This window comes from Microtus ochrogaster, linkage group LG4 (genome assembly GCF_000317375.1).
Source record: "Microtus ochrogaster isolate Prairie Vole_2 linkage group LG4, MicOch1.0, whole genome shotgun sequence".
NCBI classification, from domain to species: domain Eukaryota; kingdom Metazoa; phylum Chordata; class Mammalia; order Rodentia; family Cricetidae; genus Microtus; species Microtus ochrogaster.
The window spans coordinates 15,679,699-15,704,168 of NC_022030.1; the positions used below are offsets into that span (position 1 = coordinate 15,679,699).

At 39.0% G+C, this 24,470-nt stretch overlaps 1 protein-coding gene across 3 annotated transcripts in view; it reads left to right on the top strand.

Annotated features, from left to right (window-relative positions):
- Grm1 (glutamate metabotropic receptor 1) overlaps positions 1-24,470 on the top strand; it is a 388,725-nt gene that overhangs the window by 282,975 nt on the left and 81,280 nt on the right. For all 3 annotated transcript variants that reach the window (XM_026786206.1, XM_013351434.2, XM_026786205.1), the window contains exon 4: positions 1,645-1,880. In XM_026786206.1, coding sequence (XP_026642007.1) covers positions 1,645-1,880 — 236 coding nt within the window. The remainder of the gene's footprint in view (positions 1-1,644; positions 1,881-24,470) is intronic.

Genomic DNA, 24,470 nt, shown 5'->3' on the forward strand with positions numbered 1-24,470 from the left:
GGGTAAAGCTAGCCTTGTGGGCAGTGGGGTGCTGGGGACGCAGCCCCGCCGCTCCTATTACAACAATTATGTTCCACTAGTTTCAGGAGGCTATGCTATATCTATGTGTCTAGAGATAAATCTTTCTCTGGCCAAGGTGGTCTTAAGATGCCCTTTAGCTCCACTAAACTTTCTGGGGGCAGGTCCCAACTTCTCTTTAGAAAAATATCCCAGGAGCAAACATTGATAAATTCATCTGTTATTTCATAGCACACAACTCTTATAATGGTTTGAGTATAGTGTTGAAACCACATTTGTTGGGAGCACAGCGAGAAAGTCTTTGTACTCACAGGTCTCCAGGGAGGCTGGGAATGCTATGAACACAGAATTGTCTTTTTGATGGGAAAGATGTACCTGTTCTTCCATCTAGAAAGCTGGGAACTGGAGGTGATTAATAACCCCATTATCTGTTTTTCTGTTGGGCCAAGCTATATTAAGCTCATACAACCAGGACTGGAAGTACCTAGTAATCTAAATGATCCTTACAGACAGGGGGTCCTGCAAGCTTCCACAACCAGGACCAGAGATACTTAATAGTCTAAATGACCCTTACATTATCTGTAGAGCCAGAGGCTCTGCCCCAAGCATCCACAATCCCTACCTGAGGTGGCTAATAGCCCAAATGACATCTATACTATCTGTATGGCCAAGACCAGACCCTTCTTTAGGTCCTTAAGCTAATACAGGTAGCCTTTCTCTAGACCCATCTTGTTGGAAGAGATGACATATTTCCTGAGTCAAGTTTCAATGTAAGTACACTTCCTTGTGCACCAGGGATTGTACTACAGCCAGGACACTGTTTTCCAAGTTGTACTATGTTTAAATTTGTTGGTAATAAACCACCTGGCACCAGGATCCCCAGTGTCTTGGTCCCAGTTGACGAAGACTATGTGAACCGAGTTTTCATTCTCTCCCCTTCACGGTTTATTTCACTGCCATGACCACCTGCAGGATCCCCCACATGTTGAGTGTTTAGTATGAAGAATCTGAACACTTGGGCTTTATTGTCTCTGGTGTGGGCAGTTATTACAAGGTGATTGTATTACTTAGCATTATGAGAACTAGACACAGGAACCTGATTGCATGGGCTCAGTAAAACTTCGGGTAATTTCTGAAAATGTTTTATATCTGTTCCATGAGAGTGATTAACCGAACAGTCTGACTAGGGAAGGCTCAGTGAACTTTGGCTGTGGTCACCGACACTATCATCACTGCTGACATCACTTTCTGTGTGTGAAGACACAAGCTGAAGCTTTCATGTTCACAACTTTCTCCTCTCTAGTGAACGGGAACTCCTAAGGGATAGTGACAGTGGCTTAAAGTAGACTAACTTCGCTGGGCAGTGGTGGCACACACCTTTAATCTCAGCACTCAGGAGGCAGACGCATGTAGATCTCTGTGAGTTCGAGGTCAGCCTGGTCTACGAGAGCTAGTTCTGGGACAGTCTCTAAAGCTAGAGAGAAACCCTGTCTCAGAAAAGAAAAAAAGAAAAAGAAAAAATGTAGACTTTAACTTCTTTGACTTACTTTGCTTGTAGATATTTCTGAATTCATTTGTGAGACATTGTCTTCTTCTCTCCTTACCCCAATCCCTGAATTGTTTCAGTGATGGATGGGCAGACAGAGACGAAGTCATTGAAGGCTATGAGGTGGAAGCCAACGGAGGAATCACGATAAAGCTGCAGTCTCCAGAGGTCAGGTCGTTTGATGACTACTTCCTGAAGCTGAGGCTAGATACCAACACAAGGAATCCTTGGTTCCCTGAGTTCTGGCAACACCGCTTCCAGTGTCGTCTACCTGGACACCTCCTGGAAAACCCCAACTTTAAAAAAATCTGCACAGGTAACTGTTGGCAAAGTAACAGCTCAATGTGGGTCATCTTTTCTACTTCTATTACAGGTTCCGAATGTGAATAAACTGTGTCAGAGCTGGGGTTCCAACGGGAGTGGGGAATGAAAGCTTAGGTCATAAAATAGCTTAAATAAAGTAGACATATGTAGTCGCCCTCCCATCATGGGTTTATGTTTCTGTACGTTAGGAAGACTAGTCTCTGGTGCAGCTATGAGGAAAAGAGGAAGTACAACTAGATGACCAGCAATCAGAGCAGTTAGACATCCAATATTTGAACTAGAGGGAAAGGTGTTTTTGTACACGCAGGTGATGGTAGCCACAGATACACATAAGCATCATTGATATAGTTCTTTTCTCTGTGACTGCTTTAATACACAGGTCAGGGGAAGTCATGTTAGGCCATACAGTTAACATATTTGTGCATGCAGGTGCCAAGAAAGTGCAGTCTCACCTGTCTGCCAGAGGATGGCTTCGAGCTGGACAGTGGCTGCTGGAACATGGCTCGTTCAAGCCAGTAGGAAGGGTAGCATATCTTTTGAAGGTGGACCACACAGAATGATGGTTTTTTTTCTAAGGAATTACTTAACTTACACTTACAACACTGGAACTATTATTTTAGTTATCATTATTGAGTGGGGACATGGCTACCTCTTGTCATTTTCCAGTAAGATCCATGATGCAAAAGTAAATAAATTGTCTTTGGTCTATCATAATGCCATTCCAAGCCATTTGATCACACTAAGATGGTATAGCATGAAGATTTGCCCACAGTGATGGATTGGTCTCTAATAATGGTCTCATTTTTATTGCATGACAAAGATGTGGGTTTCCTGGATTTAGGTACTTAGAACATCCTAGAAATTTATTATTCATTTCACTTGAATGTATAGACCCTGTGTATAGAAGCAATTGGAAAAAAAAGAATATAATCTATAACTCCTGATCTTTAAGCATGTATTCTCTTAGGACATATCAAAGTGAAACAGATAAATAAACCAAGACAATGAATTTTTGCAAGATAGGGTAAGAACAATGTTTGTTGTATAGAATATTCTATTTTCAATAATACTTAGATTTTCCGTAAGAAAAGTTTATAATGTCAATACATGTAAATAGAGTATGATATGTCTAGCTTGGTGTTATTTAACAGAGTTCTGTGAGAGAATTGCTTGGTATAGATCTGTTTCCCATCTAGGCTTTTAGGACATCTGCAATATGGCTAACAGGGAGATTAAGAAATACAGATTGTCTGCGAGGCAGGAGGAAGGGGTGGGTAGGTACTGCACAGAAAACCTGTTTGCCACGCACACATTTTGACTTTTCCTCTCCCTCAAACAGACTCATAGAGGGTAAGAATTCCAAAAGTCCAATCAGTCTTCTCAATATATCTCTTTATTTACAGAACCAAGATGTTTAGAATGAGCAGTGGCAGGATTTCTCTATTTTTCTGTAATAACCAGAAATAATGAAATTGGAGTTGTGCCTCTTGATCACCTAGCACAATGCCTTGACCGTTTTCCTTGGCTTTTAATGCAATGTTACTTTTCATTGTTCTGTTTTCCATAAAACACTTTATTATTTAAACTGTAATATCCACGAAGACAGGTCTTGCATCTCTGAATGCTTACATAATTCTTAAATAAATAATCATTCAACTTGCATTTTCTTATAGTACAGAAATGCTTTTCTTGAGAGCCATTATTTTTATATGAAATATATTTCTTTCATGCAATAAATATTTAATAAGCACCTACTACTATTGCAAAGGGCTATAACTCAATTTAAGGAAATATGCTGAAAAGAAGAGAAGGAAGAGGAACAAAAGTATAGAAGGAAGAGGAGGAAAGCAACAGCAGGAGGGATTGGGTGTATGCTCATTGTTACCTGGTGGTAAGAACCATGGAGAGGGTAAGAGCCAATGGAATTGAAGGGTTGCAATTTAGAAAAGATGAGTGGAGAAAACCTTGCTGGGAAGATAACTACAGACATAAGGCATTGAGTGCCAGCAACCTAACATTAGCAGGAGCTTCCCTGGAAGAAGGAAGAACACACATACACTGGCCTGGTAGAAGGACAATGAGGTCAGTGCTGTTGGAGTCAGGGAATGGACAAGCAGGGAGGAAATGTTGAAGAACATGCCTAATGAAGCCCCCTGAGAGTGTAGCTGAGGGTATGTGCACTGGGCTATGACAGATGTGGAAATATGGAGAGTGAGATTCACTTCCAAGTTGATCCCGAGTGAGATCCTGAATGGGCTAAAGGGATTGGCTGACAGATTGTCAAGCATGACTCTGCTTTGAGGAGGTAGAAGTCATTGACCAAGACCTGCAAAGCTGACCGAAAGCTGGCAGCTTGGGATCATCCAGTAAAAGTGAATTGACTTGTAGCTGGCCTCATCAGTCAGGAAATTAATTCAACAGTCACCCAAAACACTAACTTGTGAATACATTAAAACAACCAGGAAGATAATAAAATTTGCATTTATGGAGTCTGTAAACTAGAACACACTGTAGAAAAGGGCTGGTCAATAGAGCTTTCTGCAGTAATAGAAATCTGACTTTCTGCTGTCCACTAAGGTGGCCTCTGACACATAACTGTGGCTTGTGAGATTGAGAGGCCAAAAATGTGTTTCATTTATCTTTAGCTAATTTAAATTGAAGCACAGTTAAGATACATGTAACAGCTATATTTGACAGTGCTGATTAACTGTGTCAACATGGAACCTATCATGATGACTCAGGCCTCTAGTTCCAACATTCAAATAATTGAGGCAGGAGGATTGAGAGTTGAAGGCATCCTAGGCGAGGCCTTGACTTAAAAATATGACAAATCACCACGAGGGCTGGGGCAGACCTTTAATTCTAGCCCTTGGGAGGCAGAGGCATGTGAATCTCTGTGAGATCAAGGCCAACCTGGTCTACAAGGTGAGTTCCAGGATAGCCAGAGAAGCCCTGTCTAGAAAAACAAACAACAACAACAACAACAAAAAACCCCAACAAATAGAGGTTAGACAGTTCACTCAGCAGCTAAGACATTTCCTCTGCAGTCATGAAAACCAGAGTTCAGATCCCAGCACCCAAAAGACAAAATATATATATAATCTCAACTCTGAGTGTTAGAGGGTGAGATCACTGAAGTTTTCTGGCTTCCAGCTTAACTAAAAGCAAGCCCCAGGTTCAAGACCCTTCCTGGGTAGAAATAGGTAGAAAATTATGGAATATGACAACTGGTAAAACTCTTATGGCCTCCACACAAATGAACAAAAAGAGAAGGTGAGCACACCAGCACATGCATGTGCACACACACACACACACACACACACACACAAACACATAAATATAAAACTAAGTGGGTCAGTAATTAAGAGGGCATACTGCTCTTGTAAAGGGCCCCCTTGTATCTCCAGCTCATGCATGTGCATGTATATGCACACACACACATACACACACAAAACACACACATACACACAATTTTAAAACAGCACAGTTGAATCTTAACAAATAAGTTAATTTTTGAAACAGGACAAATTATCAATAATAACAAAAATATTAACAGGAAATAAGCAGCTGGTAAATATTGTTCATATTGCATGAAATTATTATCAGAGTTTGATCTCTATGTGAAAATAACATGAAAACTTACAGTGTCTGGACACAACACAAGGTTGGAGAATTTTATGATTCCAGCTAAGCTTTGATACCAATTTCCACAAAGCAGCAGATACCACAGGTCGCACACAGCACTGCACAGTTAACACTTGACTGTCAATGAGTCCCATCTTCAGCATCACCTCTGTGCACACTGGAATTCCCAAGTTGTGTAGCTTCACTGCTTTAGGTAAAGTCCTCTTTATCACAGGAACTACACAAATAGTTGCTTTTGTTCTGTAAGACCCGGGTGTAATGCTGTATCATTCCTATGAAGAGGAAAGAAATACACTGAACTTTTCCTAGGCTGGGAGCTCTATTCCTTAATTGAATTAAACTATTGCTCTGTCAGGGTTATAGAAGGCAAGGTTCTAGAAAATATTCATCAGTTATCTACTGTTACAATACACCTTCAAAACAAGCCACCATTAAGGGTTGGTGGCTTAAATAACAATTTGTTTAGTTCGTAAGTCTAGGGTCAGCTGGGAGATTTTGCTGCTCTTGGCTGCTTATAGCTCATCTCTCAAGGTTGGAGACTGGCTAATCTCAGAGATCTTCCACTGAGGATTTGCCTCCTTTTGATTTATACTATGTCTTTTCTGGAAGTGAGCTCAGATGGCTTCAAAGCTCAGAAACTGGATTCTAAGAAGCAGAATGGGATTAGGTTAAGGCTCTGAAGGCTTGGACTTAAGACTAATAAATTGAAGGTTAACTGAGATTCAAGTAGTAGAGAAAAATTGGGCGTGGTGGGCCCCTCCTAAAATTCTCATCTGAGTTCTAATCCAGGCTATTTCAAAGAACAGATGCAGAGAAGGGTGCCAAAATATAACATTTTCTTCAACCCTGACTGACAGTCAGTTTCTTGGTTGATTTTCAGAATTTGTGAATTGCCACTGGGACCAAACTTCCAAAGGGAAAAAGAGAAGTTACACCCTAGAATACAATGAAGGAAAACAAATTAGGATCTATCTCAGCTTATATGTGGTAGGAACTGAATTGGGCTAATCTTTGATCTCATTTGCATGATAAGTAAATTCAAGTACAAAGTCTCCATAACTGGAAAAATAATGATAAAGCAAACTTATCATAAAAAACTACAGTCTAAACTCTAATGGCAGTCTCCAGGGTACTGTGGTACAACTCTGTTTGCCAGGAGTCTTGGAATTCTATCTTACTAGATGCCCTACAGAAAATGGGGACAAGTTTATAGCCTTTTATCAACCCCCGTTTGAAATATAGGCAATAACTCCCTTCATGTGGTCTCTTGAAGATCCAGTTTCTAAAGGTTCAGTTCCTATTAAATACCAACGTGTATTTTGAGGACACATCCACACTGGAGCATAGGACTAGTCATCAATACCCTACAAGTCATGAACCGATGAGCATTACCACCAGATAGTTTTATTATACCATGGACAACAGACAATACAGTACAGTAAATTATAAGACATTGTTCCCATTTGCTTCCAGTTGGTAGAAATGAGAAATAAAGGAGAAACATAAAACCAAAGTTATGACTATAAATGGAGTAGATTTGAAAAGAGGCTGAGGACATAGTGAGCTCAGTAAACTTATGCATTTAACTAATGCACTGCTTTGCTACAAAAATATATACGTGTTTCTAGGAGAGCCCAAGCTACCATGCTTTTAAGCTAGTAATTACATGTTTAGGGATCTTTTATAAGGGGACAATCTAAAAATAGTAACAGCAACAGCCAAGAAAAACCCTCTGCCTCATATTCATTGTTTTTTAATAAGGAAAATTGGAAGCATCCTAAATGTCCAACAATAAGATAAGAATGGCTAAGTAATTATGGTGCTTTTATGGAAAAGAATATTGCAGAGCTATTAAATGGGGAGTGTAAAGACAAGCTGCAATATCAAAAGCATAGGAAGTGTAATCCTCCTGAATGTGAGATACTGCACCACATACATGCTGTGATTATCACAAGGCAATAAAAATGGAAAAACACTGAGGGTCTCATGCAGGGCTGGTGGGAGTTGACTTTTGGAACATTTTATTTTCAAAATGCCTGTGAACAACTCATATCTTCAGAGTGAACTTCTGGAAAAATTAATTCCACTTCTGGAAACAAAACTCAAGAAAATTTTTGAAAATGGAAAAGAGTGAGTTAGAAAGATTTTCTTGTTACTTCACTAAAGCACTTTGGTTAATGTGTTAATGGTATAGAAACTCAATGTATAGGAAGGATGTGGAATGACTAAACCATATTATCTATATACAAATGTTATATAGCCATTGAAATTTTAATGGCAAAAAGAAATCCATAAATTTAAGATAAACACAATATTCATGTTTTAAAGGCCATATGTAACATATCAAGTATGACTTAAAATTCTATGAAAAATAAAAATATTTCGTAGCCTTACTGTATAGTTCCTTCTGCCCTGAGATTCACTATGTAGTTATGTGGAACAGACTGGCCTCAAACTCACAGAGATCCACATGCCTCTACTTTCTGAGTGCGGAGATTAAAGGTATGTGCTTCCACACCTTTCATTGCATTGCTTTTAAAATCAGAAAAAATATGAGAGCTTGTAGTGGTATATTATTTGTATTTTGATAAATAAATCTTGGCTGAACCAGAGGCAAAGCTAAAGCCACTAGAGGTCAGGCAATGGTGACACACACCTTTAATCCCAGGATAGAAGAGAGAGTCAGATGGATCTCTGTGAGTTCAAGGACACCCTGGGCTACACAAGATCAACGCAGAAACAAATCCAAGTGGTGATGGCTCGCACCTTTAATCCCAGTCCTAAGAAGTCATAGGCCTTTAATCCCAGCACTAGAGGGAATATAAAATGGGAGGAGAGAGAGGTTTAGTCAGCTTAGTTCGTGGTAGGTCACCCAGCCCTGTTAGAGGTAAGACTTCTATAATGACTTGGCAGCTTTGCTTTCTTGTTTTCGGGTTGAACCCCAATTTCTGTCTCTAGGTTTTCATTATTCGTGCTACAAGAGCATCTAGAGTAATGAAAAGCAAATGTCTTTTAACACTGTGTACAGGTGATTAAGGATTGATTGTATGGCTCCTCGAATTTCACATTTTTGGATGTAGTAATGTTAAACTTACAACTTCAAGAACTGTATTTCTGTGAGATGACCAAAATCACTCTTTCTCTGCTCAGACATGACACCAGTACTAGAAGTAGGTACAGTCAACTCCTCATACTCGTGGCTTCCACACTTGCACACTCAATCAAATGTGGAGAAACTACTTGAGGAATGTTGCATCAGTACTATGGACAGGCTTCCTTCTTGCCATTATCCTTAACCTTGCGACTCTGTCATGGAAAACGTACACTGTCTGCAACGTTAGAACTAGTCTGGATATTTGACATTAATATGCAAGAGGATAGGCTGATTTCATATTCCAGTTTTACTCCAGCTTCTGCAAAAGACCTGATTACTCTTAGGTTTTGGTGTCTGTAAAAGAGGATTTTCCTGAAACCAGTCTCTTGTGATGAGCAAGAGACAACAGTAATTCCAAGTAATATTATTTCCTTGCAAAAAGAAAAAACCTCAAATTATTTCATTAAACTTGCTAAGCATCTGTGTGAGGTAGGTACTATTATCATGTTGCAGTTGTTGAACCCGAGACTCAGAGGTTAAGGTAGAGTATCCATCAGCTAACAGAAACGTAAATGAGTTAGTGAGGTATCTACAGGTACTTTCTAACCCAAATCCCCATGAGCAGGCATCCAAGGGACCTGTCCAGTGATTCTTGTTAGGAAAGATAAAGTGCTATTCCAATGCAAACATGATACAAATCCCTTCAGTAGTTAAGTCGCTTGCTACAAGAGAATGATTGATTTGTATAATGCCACTCTTTCCACTGTCCTCCCAATGATTAAAATTTTAGGAGTTAGGCTATGTCAGTTTGTGCTTTTCCAACACATCTCCAAATCCCTTGATGTAGTCAGCTAATTAAACAGTGATGTGGACTTTGCATAAAGCACTTTTTAATTAGTCTCAGTGATTTCCAAATCACTCAGCCTTGGCTCAGTACTCTCAGTCTTCAAATCAGCAATCTAATGCATGTAAACTCTATTTACATAGCAAAATCTGAAATGAAGCTTAATAAAGGTTTCTATGGAAACTAACAGCAATATCACACACAAAATTAAAATCCAGAAGTATAAAATGAATGACAGAAATGTAGCTATCAATAATATGGAAAGGCTAATAGGTTAACTTCTCTTCTTGATGTTAATGATAATTTTCATAAGTATGCCTGCATTTTTATCACTGGACTATGGAGCTCATTTGATATGCATGACTCTCAAAATGCATAAGAACAATACAGAAAGTGAAAGTTTATATTGTTTGTTCATAATAGTATTTCATAGACATATGGAAATTAAATCTAAAATGTAATTTAAATTTACATGAAAGAATCAAGGAGATACTACACACAGAAATGCCAATGGTAAATTTCTAGGGTTTTTACAGCAGAAAAAAAATCAATACATTTTGTGAGTTCATTCTAAATGAAAAGTTAAAGGCTTTTGCTTTCCTTTGAACTCAGAGCACAGTAAAATGTTTTCTGAACTTTACTCAGAATGAAGTGTGTCGTTGGCAACTACTCTTTACTTCCCTGGTGCCAAGACCCAAATAATCACACAGAAACTATATTAATTACAACACTGTTTGACCTATTAGCTCAGGCTTCTTGATAACTAACTTTCATATCTGAAATTAACCCATTTCTACTCATCTATGTATCATCACAAGACTGTGGCCTACTGGTAAGGTTCTGGTGGTGTCGGTCTCCTTCGACAGCTACATGGCCTCTCCTTGACTCTAACTACTCTTTCTATATCTCTGTTTGGATTTTCCCGTCTGACTTTATCTTGGGAAGCCATTGGCCAAAACAGCTTCATTCATTAACCAATAAAAGTGACACATATACAGAAGAACATCCCACATCACCTCCCCTTTTCTGTCTAAATAAAAAGGAAGGTTTTAAATTTAACATAGTAAAATTACATATAACAACACAGGTATCAAGTAGGGATTACAGTTATAATATTTTTTATGAGTCTAAAGTTTTATATCTAATTTATATTTTATCATAACAAAGGAAAACATTAACTAATGCTATCTGTCTTCAACTCCAGCAAAACCCCAGAAGAATATAATATTACCTAAGTTAACAGGAAGTACATTGTAAGCAACTTCTAAAACTCTAGAATTGACAGAGAAATCTTGCTGTGTGGACAGTTACCCAAAGTTTTTCTGTAATGTTGGGGCTTCCATCTTCAGTCTACAGGACCAAAGTATCTAGCAGACTTTTCAGTGAAGCAAGAAATTTGAAAGTCTGTTCTGCCCTGTACTGGCAAAGTTCATCAGTTGCTTTCTTCTGTGCCCTGCAGAATGTGTGGCAGGTTTTTTTTTCTGTGAAGCAAGAACCCTGAAGGACCATCTCATCTTTTGTGAAGTTTAGTAGTCACTTTTCTGTGGGTCCTGCATGTCCAGTTCATACAGCATACCATCAAGAAGTCCAGGCAAGAGCAGTTTCTTGCCCAAATGGCTAGCAAACTCTATAAGGAGTTTCAATGCCCATAATCCTCTTGAAGTAGACTGGTGCTCTCAGATGCAGACTGTTGAGAAAAGTATAAGTTCTTAAAACACTTTAAATGCCATATTCTATAGGTCTTAGAAGTGGTGAAGAATATCTGTCTATATATCTAAAAAGAAATCCTTACTAACATGACCCATCAGCTCAGGCTTTCCACACATGCACCATGGCATGCTTGCATATGTACATAGACAGAATAATAGCAGGTAAAAAGGATTTAAAATATTAACAATGACTGGAATGGTTGGATCGGATATTGGGTATATATTTATTTCTTTTTGTGCACTCCTCTTCATGATGGGGATAGATGATTGAGCAGAGAAAACCTAAAAGGATTTTAAGTGTGAAGACAGGTGGCTGCAAGTACTCAAGAGCCAGTGACACTTCAGAATTGCACTTTGCATAGTACTGTTCCTCCATTAGTTTTGCTACATGGAGCTTGCCATTAAGGGTGAGGGGAGTATTTCATGTCCTCATTATAAGCAAACTCTTTAATCCTGAGAGCAATTTAACATGATACTTTTTGGACTACTGTGAAATCAAGATTTATCCTAAATGAGTTCCATAGGAATAGATTCCCCAGTAGCTGCTTTTTGAAGGCAGATCTGATACCACAGGTTATTTTTCTGCACTGAGCATTGGAATGTGGCCATGAGTAATCAGCCTGCCGGTAAGGCTTATGTTGTAGCCTACCTCTCTATATCACAGTATTAGAGCATCATTCTACACATCCATAAGCTGGTCTTCAAACTCATCCCACTACAGTGTGAGTATGAAATGTCTCCCACAGACTCATGAGTTTGAAATACATGTCAGCAGATGGTCTGATTTGGGATGCCATGGAACCTTTTGGAGATGGAGTCTGGGTGGAAGATTGAGTCATGGGGGCAGAAATTAGGTGTCATAACCTCATCCCAGCTCTTTAGTTTCATCTTTGCTAAAGCTGTTTAACACTTTCAAAATAACTCAAAATCCCTTCTAGCACTATCCAAGTTGAATGCTTTGTTGTTGTTTTGCTTCTGGCTGCAGCCTCCACGTTAGTTCATAAGATCGTCACCAATCTGAATGCTGAGCCAGCCTTTTCTGTTGACTGTGTTCATTTATCGAGAGACCTGTTCTGCTTACAAGTATAGGCATTCCCAACTTTAAGTCATGGCTGAACACCATGTTTCTCTACGTCAGTGGTCTCTTATTCGTGGTTGAGCTACCTTTCACAGAGATTGCCTGTGACCATTGTGAAACACAGATATTTACATTACAATTCATAACAGTAGGAAAATTACGGCTATGAAGAAGTAACAAAAATAATTTTATAGGTGGGGGGTCACTAAACATGAGAACCTATACTAAAGGGTCACAGCATCAGGAAGGTTGAGACCACTGCTCCATATCTACATTGGATAATTATTTTTTAATATTAATGTAAAGAATCTAGTATAAACACAGAGATATAAACAGTACAGACCTATTATATTAAATGCCTGTGGGTCAGAAGCCTGAGAATGATCTCACCGACCTGAAAGAAAACTGCCAGTGGACCCACATTAAATGATGGAATACCTAGAGGGGAATCTGGTGCTGTGCCTTTTCTGGAGGGCACCTGCTTTCCTGGGCTCATGGCTCTGTTTCACATTCAAAGAGAGGAACAGGGCATTTGTCTGAATTTCTTCCTCAACCACACCTTTCTCTGACCATGGGCTTTCCACTGTTAAGAATTCATGTGGTAAAATGGAACTCATCCAGATAATTCAGGACAGTCACCCCATCTCAAGAGTAGATTAATTGTGTTATTTTAAAGTCCTTCTTACTGGGTAAAAGAATTTTTCAGCACATTCAGTGGTGAGGATGCGACATCTTTGAGGGACCTTTGTTTTATCCTAGATGTCTAGACAGAATGTCTAGACAGAGCAAGGATTAGACTCTCTATAAACCATCTGTTTGTTTGTTGTATTTCTAGGGCTTCAACACATGGTATTGTACACCTTAAGCAAACACTGTATCACTAATAGGTACTTGGCTTAGAGTTCCTTTCTGTTGTCTACATTTTTTTTAGTTTCTCTGGAGCTGTAGCCCTGCCTTTGTTGCCAGAAGATGAGAGCAGAAATGGTGTAGAAGAGTTAGGGGTAGGGCCTTGAAGTCGTTATCATTGTACGTCTCTAAAAGTCAAACCATATCAGCAATTGAAGACACGTGCCCCTGCGTTTGTTCTCAGGAAGGTTCCTTATATCCTACCATCCACTTCAGCCTCATGTGATGGGCTATTAGAGGCTGTTCCTCTGGTGTGGGTATCTTACTTTTCTTTCTGGTCCCTGGCAGGTAGGGAACCCAGAAGAATTTTAAATCCTATGTTGCTCCTGTCATTCATTTTTAGCTTAGACTAAAATGTTTAGTTTAGTTAGATTTTAGGTTTCTAATATTCTTAGTAAAACTGACAAGTTATATGGTTTCTTTTTACCTAGTCTGTTAGTCATGATATATGCCAATAGTAATGCCTAAAATTCCTTGTAGATGTGATCCTTTCTGTAGACTTAATTTAGGTGCAGTAAGCCTAATTTCCAATGAATGTCACAGGTTCATATCATTTTATCCAATTCTTTTATATTAAATATTTATGAGTGACAAATTAATTATTCCCTGGATTATAACAAAAAATAACTTTTCTTAGTCCTGGAATAAATTTGAATGCATAGTGCCTTTTTTGTTTTGTTTTGTCTTTTTTTGTGCATAGTACTAAAACTTCTTGGTGTGATCATCCCCAGAGAGAAATGAGAATCAATTTCATCTTCATCTCTACATGTTTAACCCTCCAAATTCCTTGCCTAAACATGCCAGCTCATTTTGCAGCGTGTCTGGTGTCAAGTTGGAGCACATGACAATGTCATATAACATTTTATCACTAAACATTAAAGTCCTTTCAGACCTGCTCACAGATTGCCAGCTACTTGTTCTTACATGTCTTATATTTGATGTTTCATGATTAGTTGCATTGTTACAGTATCCCTCAGATCTTTAGTACCAAATACTGAATTAGTTCAGTAGGTTCATACAGAATATACAACAATACTAAACTGAAGATGAATACTAAAAAGAAATCCCATACTAGCACATTGAGTATAATAAATTATTTATTTAGGGGTAGACTCACAAATCACAATCCTCTGCTTGAATGGGGAACAGCACCTGGATCCCACAGCATGAAGAGAGAGCAAGTGCATGCTTTACATCTGCATATATAATAAAAGAGGCCATGCCCAAGTGGGCAAGTAATCTATTATCCTATCCAATTTCCCACTTTTTTTTTTCAAAGAGATCCCTGAGCCTACATAATTTCTCCCCCAACCCCCAACCCTATACCATTTATAATCAACCCTAAATGATGTCCCTAACCCTGAGGACAAACTTTGTTGGGAGAGGGGATGTTGTCTTCTAGAATTACTTCCAGCTGTCATGGGGGTGATGTTCTTTCTCTGGGATGCTGTGAAAGTAAAATGATGGTTAAGTTTTTTTTTTTATGATGGTTAAGTTTTAAGATTGTTGTCTGGTATAATTGCAAATAGTCTCTGAGTATTTGGTAAGGATTTTCTGAGGTTCCTATTAGGAATTTTGGCCAGAACGCCGTAAAAAAAAAAAAGTGCACCATTTCAGCAAACCAAGTTGGAACAATCTTGAGCAGCTGGTACCCAAAACAGGTATTACAGTAGTACTATCAACATCATGACATCATATCAACCAGGTAGAGTCATTGTTGTGGGGCCCCATCTTCTTAGTGGAAACTTCAAAGATTACTACAGGAAAATTCATTGTTCATTGTGGAAAACTTAAACATTATTTATACAGATATATATTCAATGAAAGGTATGATGGAGATAAAAATAGGTATGAAGAAAAGTAATTTTTTTCTAAATTCTTTCTTCTTTATGTCCCATACAAAATGGCTTCTGACATGAGAGAGAAACTCTGAATTTTTATTTGAACAACAGGCTTTGATTTAGAGAAGGACAGAGCCATTGTCTAATTCCAAAGCCAGCTTTAATTTTTAAGTGAGTCATGACTATTATTCTAGTTTATGTTTAGAGATTCTTGCCCTCAGATGAAATGTCCTCATAAGTGATAATTCTCCTTGCTTAGTGATCCTATCTGGATAATTATCTTTTCCTCTTTAAGCATCTAAATGTCCAGGGTCTCTTGACTTTCTGAAGATGAGTATTTTCCTGTACAGACAATAACAGAACCCTGACCAAATACTTATGAGATTTTTTTTTTTTTACCACCTGCTTGGTTGCCACCTCTGTGGATGGGCTGTCATTTCTCTTTCTCAAGAGATTTCTCTTTTTAAAACTGAATCTTTATTAATTTTGATAGTATTCTTTTCCTGTTGAAACAAGAATAAAACCCATTCCCCAACATAGCACATCTCCTGGCTTCCATTGTGAGGTCAACACATCCTTGAAATATACCAAATTTTAATTCAGAAGACTTTTCTATTATCCAATGTCTTTCTCTGCTGTTGTCCCTTTCTCATTACTATTTGGGCTTTTTAGACCAGTCCACTTCGTAGGCGTGGAGTTCAGATCCATGTTGGGCTCCAGATGAAGACAGATGCTAAAATGAAATCCCACACTAGCTCAGAATTGAGTTTAATAAAGGGTTATTTACTTAGGGGTAGACTCACAGATCACAATCCTCTGCTGGAACAGGGAACAGCACCCAAATCCCGCTGCTGGAAGAGAGAGCAAGCGCATGCTTTACATCGGCATTTATCATATAAGAGGCCATGCCCAAGTGGGCGGGTAACTTAAAGGCTACTGGCTGTAAGATTTCCTACAGCAATAAATGACTCTTAATGTCTTAGAACAAAGAGTAATATGGTTTACATGCTGTGTATATGTTGGCCACAAAATATCTTCTGTGCCCTTTTGTGTTCTGGGTGTCAAGCACAGAAAGCTTCTATCTGAAATCTTGATAGTTGTGGTGAGGAGAAAAGAGCTTGGCTAATTATGCTAAAAACTGGGTCACTTCCACTGACACTTTACTGACCAATGCGAGGCCCGGCATCCAGCAAGTAGAGAGAGTCTCCCTTGGGGGAGGAGAAACTATTGCTAATGAGAAATACTGCAATTTATCCCACATTGCTGGGATTAGTATCGTAGTTTCTTATTCCAAATTAGTGAGCCTTATGTGTATGTAATACATGGTTATATGTTTTGTTTTTTTTTTTAGAATTTTGAATTTAACTAAAGACTTACCCATCAGAATTAGTGTATGGAAATGTGTTTAGAGATTGCTTGCAAGAGAGTAAGTGGAACTTCCTTTTCCTTGATTGATCCTTTTTGCATTCGTTATTTAGGGCAGCAGATGAGAGATTCAGAATTCCCAGAAGAAATTGTCAACAATATACCTTTTACTTTCCATTCACGGTAAAACTAAGCAATCATCAGAAGACAAAGTCTGGAGCACTCAAATTTTCACTGACATTTTCTTTGCTTAAAGGCTTAAAGGAAATCTACAGTGAAGTCTCGCATCTTCTCAGAAAAACAGGTAGAAAGGAGCTCCTGACACAGCAAACCTGTATGAATGGAGATGTTCCACCTACAATGACTGATAAAACAAAATATAATAAGGTATCTTTTTTTCTTCCACGGCACATGAGAGACCCATGCTCCTCTCTGCAGAAGAGCTATGTGGAGGAAGATGCACACTCACATTTTGATGATGTGGTATACAAATCACTTACTATCCCTGTCCATCATTCTCTCTTCATAGAGTTTATTCTCATTATCAATGAAATAACCTCAGCATCACCTCAAGAAAGTGTTTTGCTTCTGACAAGGCAGGAAATCTGTTGCAAACTTCACTCAATTATTTTCCCTCACAAAAATACCATAACTTGAAAAACCTACTGCTGGGGGCCTTCTTTATATATCTTTGAGTCTCATAGGGTTAGGGGAACACAAACAGGGGCAATCTGACCTGTCCATCCATAGGTAAATGCCATGTCATTGGCCTTAGTAGGAGTTCTCCCAGCTCCACCTCTTTCTTCTCTATTGAACTACTTATTACTGTCTGTCAAATAGTGACATCTTTGAACTTTCCCTAAGGAAAACCTGAATATCCTTCAGCCAGTGACATACTTCTCTCTTAGACCCCAATTTGCTTAAACGTGCAGTGTTTAAACCTGTGGATCATGACCCCTTTGTGGATCAAACTAGCCTTTTAAGGGGTGTCCTAAGACCATTGGAAAGCATAGACATTTGTTATAATTCATAACAGTAGCAAAATTGCAGTTATGATGTAGTAACAAAAGTAGTTTTATGGCTGGGAGTCACCACAACATAAGGAACTATATTAAAGGGTTTCAGCATTAGGGAGGTTCAGAACCACTGGCTTAAAGGTTATGAATGTATGCTATAGCTTTTACATTATTTTTCCCAGGATATAAATAAGATAAATTACCAGGGGTTATGCATGTATTTGTGTATGTGTGTGTGTACATGCATGTGTGTATGTGTGTTACAAGGAACTAAAAGTATTAATAAAAAGTAGCATTGAATATAGCTTGGAGTCTCTGGTCTATAAGTGCCTACCTAACTTTCTCAGAATTCCTTTCATGGGTGACATCCCTGGCCTCAATAGCACCCAGAACTCCACAATGGAGTTCAGGACTCTGCAGAATGAGCTCACACATTTTGTGAGGTTTCAGGATCTTGAGTGGTCAGGATCCCGTGACGTTCCTCCTTTTTGGTGGAAGTGTAGTACTGGGAAATGAGTCTGGTGCAGTGGAGAGGGCAGACAAAGACAGGAGTAAAGAAACAGGGCTCCCCAAATGAACAGTGTGTAAAGCTTAAACTTATCTTTTTTTGATTTCTCACAAATAATTTCTCAAATTACTCTGGAGTTATTTTTTACTTTTTATTTTATTTTTTAAAACAATCTTTTTTATTTTAATAGCAATCCTAGGTCCTTCTCCCTCTCCTCCCGCTTCTCCCACCTTCTCTTCACCCCACCGCCATCTATTCCTCAGAGAGCTCCCATTAACTTGGGTCAGCTGTTTCTGTGATTTTCCCCATCACAGTCTTAACCTCATTGCTCATACTATCACTCTTCCGTCTCTGACTGGACTCAAAGAACTCTGCCCAGTGCTTAGGTGTGGATCTCTGCATCTGCTTTCATCAGTTACTGGACCAAGGTTCTATGATGACAGTCACTTGCAAGGAAAAGGTAGTTAAGGTACCCTGTCCACCCTTGCTCAGATTCCTAGCTGGGGTCATCTTTGTGGATTCCTGGGAATGTCTCTAGTGCCAGGTTTCTCACTAACCCTCTAATGGTTCCCTCTACCAAGATATCTCCCTCCTTGCTCTCTCTCTCTATCCTTTCCCCAACTCTACCCTCCCAAATCTCTCATGTTGTCATCCCTGCTCCCCTTCCCCCTACCCACTCCCCTTCCACCCTTTCCCCTCCCTCACACTCCCAATTTACTCAGAAGATCTTGTCCATTTCCCCTTCCCGGGGGCATCCTCCTTATTATCTGGCATCTCTGAGGTTGTAGACTGTAGGCTGGTTCTCCTTTGCTTTATGTATAGTATCCACTTATGCGTGCATCCACACTATGTTTGTCTTTCTGGGTCTGTATGTTCTTTTCTAGTTCCATCCATTACCTAACATACCTGGGTTAAGGACTTTTGTTATTACTGAGAGTCAGTATAAAGTAAACAAACTATTAACTCCAGATGATGTAAACAGGCGGGAGCAGGTTTCTCGAATGAGGGAGGCATGCCAAGTAGCCAATGGGAAGCAACTGGAGCAGCCCTGGGCCTCCCCTTGGAGCTCTGGGCCAGATGAAAAGGCAGAAGGTACCCAGTGCACTGGCTATCATTTGTCCTGAGTGGATGCTGTTGACTGTCATTTGTTTTAGCATGTGCAATAATTCAAAAGACAAGAAAGAATGCTCCCCCAAATAACTTTTTTCTTTTAAAGGAGTGTTTACAAGTTGTTTTCTACTAATACTACAACTGATTAATAAATAAATAAATAAATAATAGCATTCCTTTTTTTATCATTTCTGTACATCTGTTACCCAAGTATACAGATTGCATGGTTATTCTGCTATTATCCTAAATACACTATTTGCTTTCATTTTATAACCTGTAATTTGTGGAGGAAAAATCAGTCTGGCAACGAATTGCCCTTGAAGGATGGTCTTGAAGGTCAGCTGACTGGTTGGGAAACAGGGCTTGTAGATGATGAGATAGATTCCATGGAAATCAGAATGAATCACTCTACTGGAATGGAAACAGCACACCCTCTAGTTATCATTTCAGTAATGGGGCCATTCCTTTGTCTCCTACCTACCAGAGGAAAGAGCCCCGAGTGCACCAGGGTTCAGATTCCATGAAGTATAAAGGCCAGTTGCCTTTAGAATAGCCTTTTATCTTTTTTGGGGGGAGGGATGTCTAAAAATTCTTGCCCCATGCAGATTAGCTGGTGAGAGAAGTGTTAGTTTTCGACCACTGCCTGAGCACATTATGGCAAAGTTAGCAGCTCAAAATAACACCCTTTGTTATGTAATGGTTTTGTGGGTCACAAAGTGCAGTCCAGCAAGGGACAGCTGAAGTTTATTTAGCATCTTATCATTCTAAGGAGGACTCTGGTCCCAGGTCATTTAGTTTGTTGGCTCAATTCCTTACCTAGACCCTACAGTGCTAACATCTCTCTTTTGTTGTCTCCCGTCAGTCAGTAATAGTTCCTAGAGGCTGCCCCATGTATTTGTTTTCACATTTTTCATATGATGGTCTAATAACGGTGGATAGGTTCCCTCCTGTGTGCCACATCTCTTAAGTGTTCTTTGACTAACCTTCTCCGACTAAAAGCAGATATGCCTTTCCAGCTTTCTTCTCTCCTGCAGGATAGATTGAATCAATTTGAGTTGGTTATCTACTAAAGCCTGATTTTATCTACTATAACCCTGATTTTAGAGAGTTATCTCTAATTATACTTGTAAAGTCCTTGACTGTGTAACATAATTCTCAACATTCCAGGAACTTCCTTGCAGAAACATCCATTGAAAGACATCCCTTTTACTTTAAAAATTTAAAAGGTATTGTGACTCCTTATCCATTTCCAGAGCACAGAGCTGCCCTTAAAGGTACTTTTCTATTCTAAAGAAATGAAGTACGTGGCTTTCATCTAATATGGCTGGAGTGTAATCCTTTAGAGGGGCTGTCCTTGGCACCAAAATAACCCTAAATCAATGTGCTTTGAATAGGTGCTTGCTTTTTGGATTCTGTCTTAACATGAGTAATTTTTTAGTTAAAAAATCTTCTTCATTAGACCTCATCTTTACATATTATTTGGGACAATGACCAAGGAAGGAATTTAAAACAGATTTAAATGGTTGAAGAGATAGTTCAGTGATAAAAGACTTGCCACAAATATGAAGACTGGCATTTTGCTCCCTGTAACTCAAATAAACCTTTAAAGGCATGTTATCTACCTGTCCAGGGATCCGTGAGGCAAGCTGGCTAGCTAAACTAGCCCAAATCTGTGAGCTCCAATTACAGAGACTCTGCATGAAATAAAGAAAAACAATAAAATGAAGTAATTGAAGAAGACACATGGTATTATCTTCTCAAATATGTGCATCTAATACATACACACATGTGTCCATACATACATACACACACACACACACCTACCTATAAATAAAATACAGAATTAAACCCTGAAGTACCCAAGTATATTTGACTGCATTTTCTGATAGTTGCATGGGAAAATGTAGATGCAGAATTGTCTCTTGTTACCTAGCAAGCAAGCCTCTGTGTGCCTAGAAAGAGACCATTCCTGAAATAGAGAATGTGTTATTTCTGATGAGGGGGGTAACTCTTCTTTATATAGCAAAGGAATGGACCTAATATGCAAGGGGTCTCCTCCAGGACAGGAAATATGTCAAATTCTGTAGGCAGTAATTTTGTCCACTATATTCACAGTAACACATTTCCCTCTTCCCAGCCCAGGTAAAGTCTTTAATTCTTTCTTTCTTGTTCAGTATCAGTTTCCCTTCAATTGAGATAAATTGAGGAGAAATAAGTCAGACATGATTATTGTAACATCCTTATTCTTCAGGCTGGGTTTTCCTTCAGCCATTTGCTGTTAATTAGGATTTCTGTCAGGAAGTGAACAGTGGCAGAGAGGTGGACAGCAGTTAGATCAGAACTTAATTATCAGACCTATTGTAAGGTTTGAGGAAAGAGAAGGTGACAACCAGAATGACCAGGAAGAGTGGCGCTCTTGGGTCATCTTCACTAATCTTCAGGGTCTCAGCATCAAGAACTAAAGGTCTCCCTTACCAATTTGTGAATATACTCTGATCCCAAGGCCTGGACATAGAATTCAAACTGGGAATGTTGGACCCTTACTTTAAGCATTCTTTCTCATTTTGCAAGGTAAATAATCCATATCTAAGAAGGCTTGTCATGTGTGTGTGGCCATATATTACAAACACTAGGTAAACTGAGTCTATTATCCTCACTGATATGTGTGGGAAAACTGCAGAATTTGTTAACTGACTTATAATTGCAGTGGTCAGTTCCACTAAGAGCAGCATCAAAATCCTTCCTGCATATGTCATTCTTCACAGCTTGTTTTCTGGTGAAGTGTGGAGCTGTGCAAGGCAACAGATGACGTGTGCTGGGTGGACACACAGGGTGGGAAGCTCCTGACCAATCACGGGTTGTTATTAGTGTGTCTCAATCCATCCTTTCCGAATATTGAACCACCATCAGCTTGAGGCTTTTGTCATGAAGGTCTCAGTTTCTCTTTGTCCAGGCCCTTTTTGTGTTCTTGGTGATGTAAAAAAAAAAAAAACAGAACATACTCCTCTTGTATGAATTCCCATCTAAATAATTTCTCTTCATTTAAGAGTCCTTTTCCTTTGAATTCAGCTAACATTTAATGAGGAAAAAAATGTCCATTTCTTTGCTTTCTCATTGTTAAATATGATTCTCACAGATGGCAGAGAGTGGTCTTATAGATTCTATCTGCCTTCAGTTAGGAATAATTTAAGAGTGGAATCCAAGCTCTCTTTCATTGCCTGACATTTTGCAAATGAAATCTGTGGCCTCTTGAACTTCATTATAACTTCATGAATATTGGAAAACTTCAAGACTTGACTGAGGTTTTGAAACTCAGCCAGAAAGGTCCTAATAGTGTTATAACTTGTACTTCAGCAATGCTTCTTTCTTCCTCTTGATTTGAAGCACCTGGCTCATTGTTTCTTCTCTCTCCAGTAGCAGGCATGTGAATTGTTAAGTGGAAGACGTACTATGCCCATTTTATAAGTAGGAGCCCGAAATGTCAATGAAGTGACATAAACTAACGAGGACCACATAACGTGTCTTTGTGCTCTGAATTTCTCCCTGGGAAAATTGCACTCACCACCCAGATGTCATTTATTTGCACTCTTTCATGCTAGCTATGTATTCAATATCAACTTCCGATTCAGCTGTCAATCTCAGCTCCCATGCCCCCTATTCTTGATGTGCCTGCCCACACGACTTCTGCCAAGAAATTCTTCTTAATCCACCTCCCAGGATATGACTCTTGATCTTTGAAGTATGTGAGACTTCCAAAGTGCTTTACATTATAAAATCAGTAAATCCTTTTGTTTTTAAAGGAGGGGTTCTCTGATGGGGCCCAGTAATCAGAATTTAATGAATGAATTTCAAGAAGACCAGTGATGATAGTCATTGAGAAATGAAAAGAGGTTCTAAAATGTTATCGCATGTTGGGTAAACTAATACTGGATTAATTTTGCAATGAAAGGATTTCACTTGAGAGGGATGTTGGTAAAACATTCACTGGGCAGAGTAAACAAGAACTGTAAACTAAATATGGGAATGGCACGAATATTAAGCCAGCTTTCTAGTTTCTGGGATTGCTGCCTGCTCATGGCTTTGCTTTCTCATGGAACTTGAGGTCTGTGTGCTAAGGCAGATATCCAGATGCATTCCCTCCAGCTGCCTACTGCCAAGAAGTTCCTGTTTTCAAGATGATATAACTTAGTGGTATGCTTTGATAAGTCAGAAACAGTTTGTGCTTATCTACAATATACAACAGGATTAACAAAAAAGGTAACTGTTTAAAATATTCTACTTTAATAACTATTATCATTATCAATTTCAAAGTAGCGAGGGAATAATCAGGAGGATGAATATACTAGAAAAGAGAAAGAGGTTACTCTTAAAACCAAAAAAGGCAAAAATCATTAATAATTGTCCATATATCAAATTGGCTGACAATATGCAAAATTATAGTATCTAGTGTTGGTCAAGATGTGATAAAATGGGCACTTAGATATTCAGCTGATGAGAGTAAAAGTGAAATTTCTTCTAGAAAAGAAAAGTAACCAATAACAACAAGCTTACCCATCCTGTCTGAATTTTGAATGTGGTTTGAGTTTGTCTCAGACTGATAGGTGAAGGTGAGCTTCACCCTCACAATTCACCGCCTTCCTTGGAACCCAGTGGGTATCTAAGACATAAAGTACTGTGGCTGTGGGCATTGCTGGTGTAGTCACAGCAGCCAGGTCCATTTAGGAGACAGGGTCTGAAGACAAGTGTCATAAATAGTGTCGTAAGATGACCTGAGTGCTCTGTGCTGAAGATGACAGGGGTTCTCTTTCACCTCCCGCTTAACACCCGAGACTGTCAGACACACTATGTGGGTCGCAACACGTAGTGGCCTTTGTTATTGTCAGCTTTAGTCAAGCTGCTCATTGAAACTTAGATCCTTCATGTTCTACCCGTATTTCCCGTGGCTTTGGTTTCATCTATGTTTTACTGTTAGGAGCTTCTAATTTTGTCTCCTGTCTTCCCTATCTATAGTACCTATGTCTACTAAGAATCTAAGGTCTTATCTCCTTCATGAGAGTTTTTGGGAGTCCACAGTGGTTGGCTTTTTCATAAAGTGGAAACTCCACCATTCTACCCTGTGTATGTACAAATAGCATTGAGTTAGACATGTGCAGGTGTGCTTCATGACTTGCTGAGTGAGCAGTTTTCAAAATGACAATGCAATCGTTGCAGGATTAAATTCCTTTTTTCATATTAAATAACATCAATGAATGATCTGACATTGTCATTTTAATTTGATTTTAACAGCTATTAGAAATTTCTATTACTTCACATACTGATATACTTATTACATTAGGGATATGACCATGTGTGAGCCTTGGACAATTCTCTTTTTTTTTTTAATTTTTTTTTAATTGAGAAAGGAAAAAAAAAAAACAAGTTTCCACCTCCTCCCAGCCTCCCATTTCCCTCCCCCTCCTCCCACCC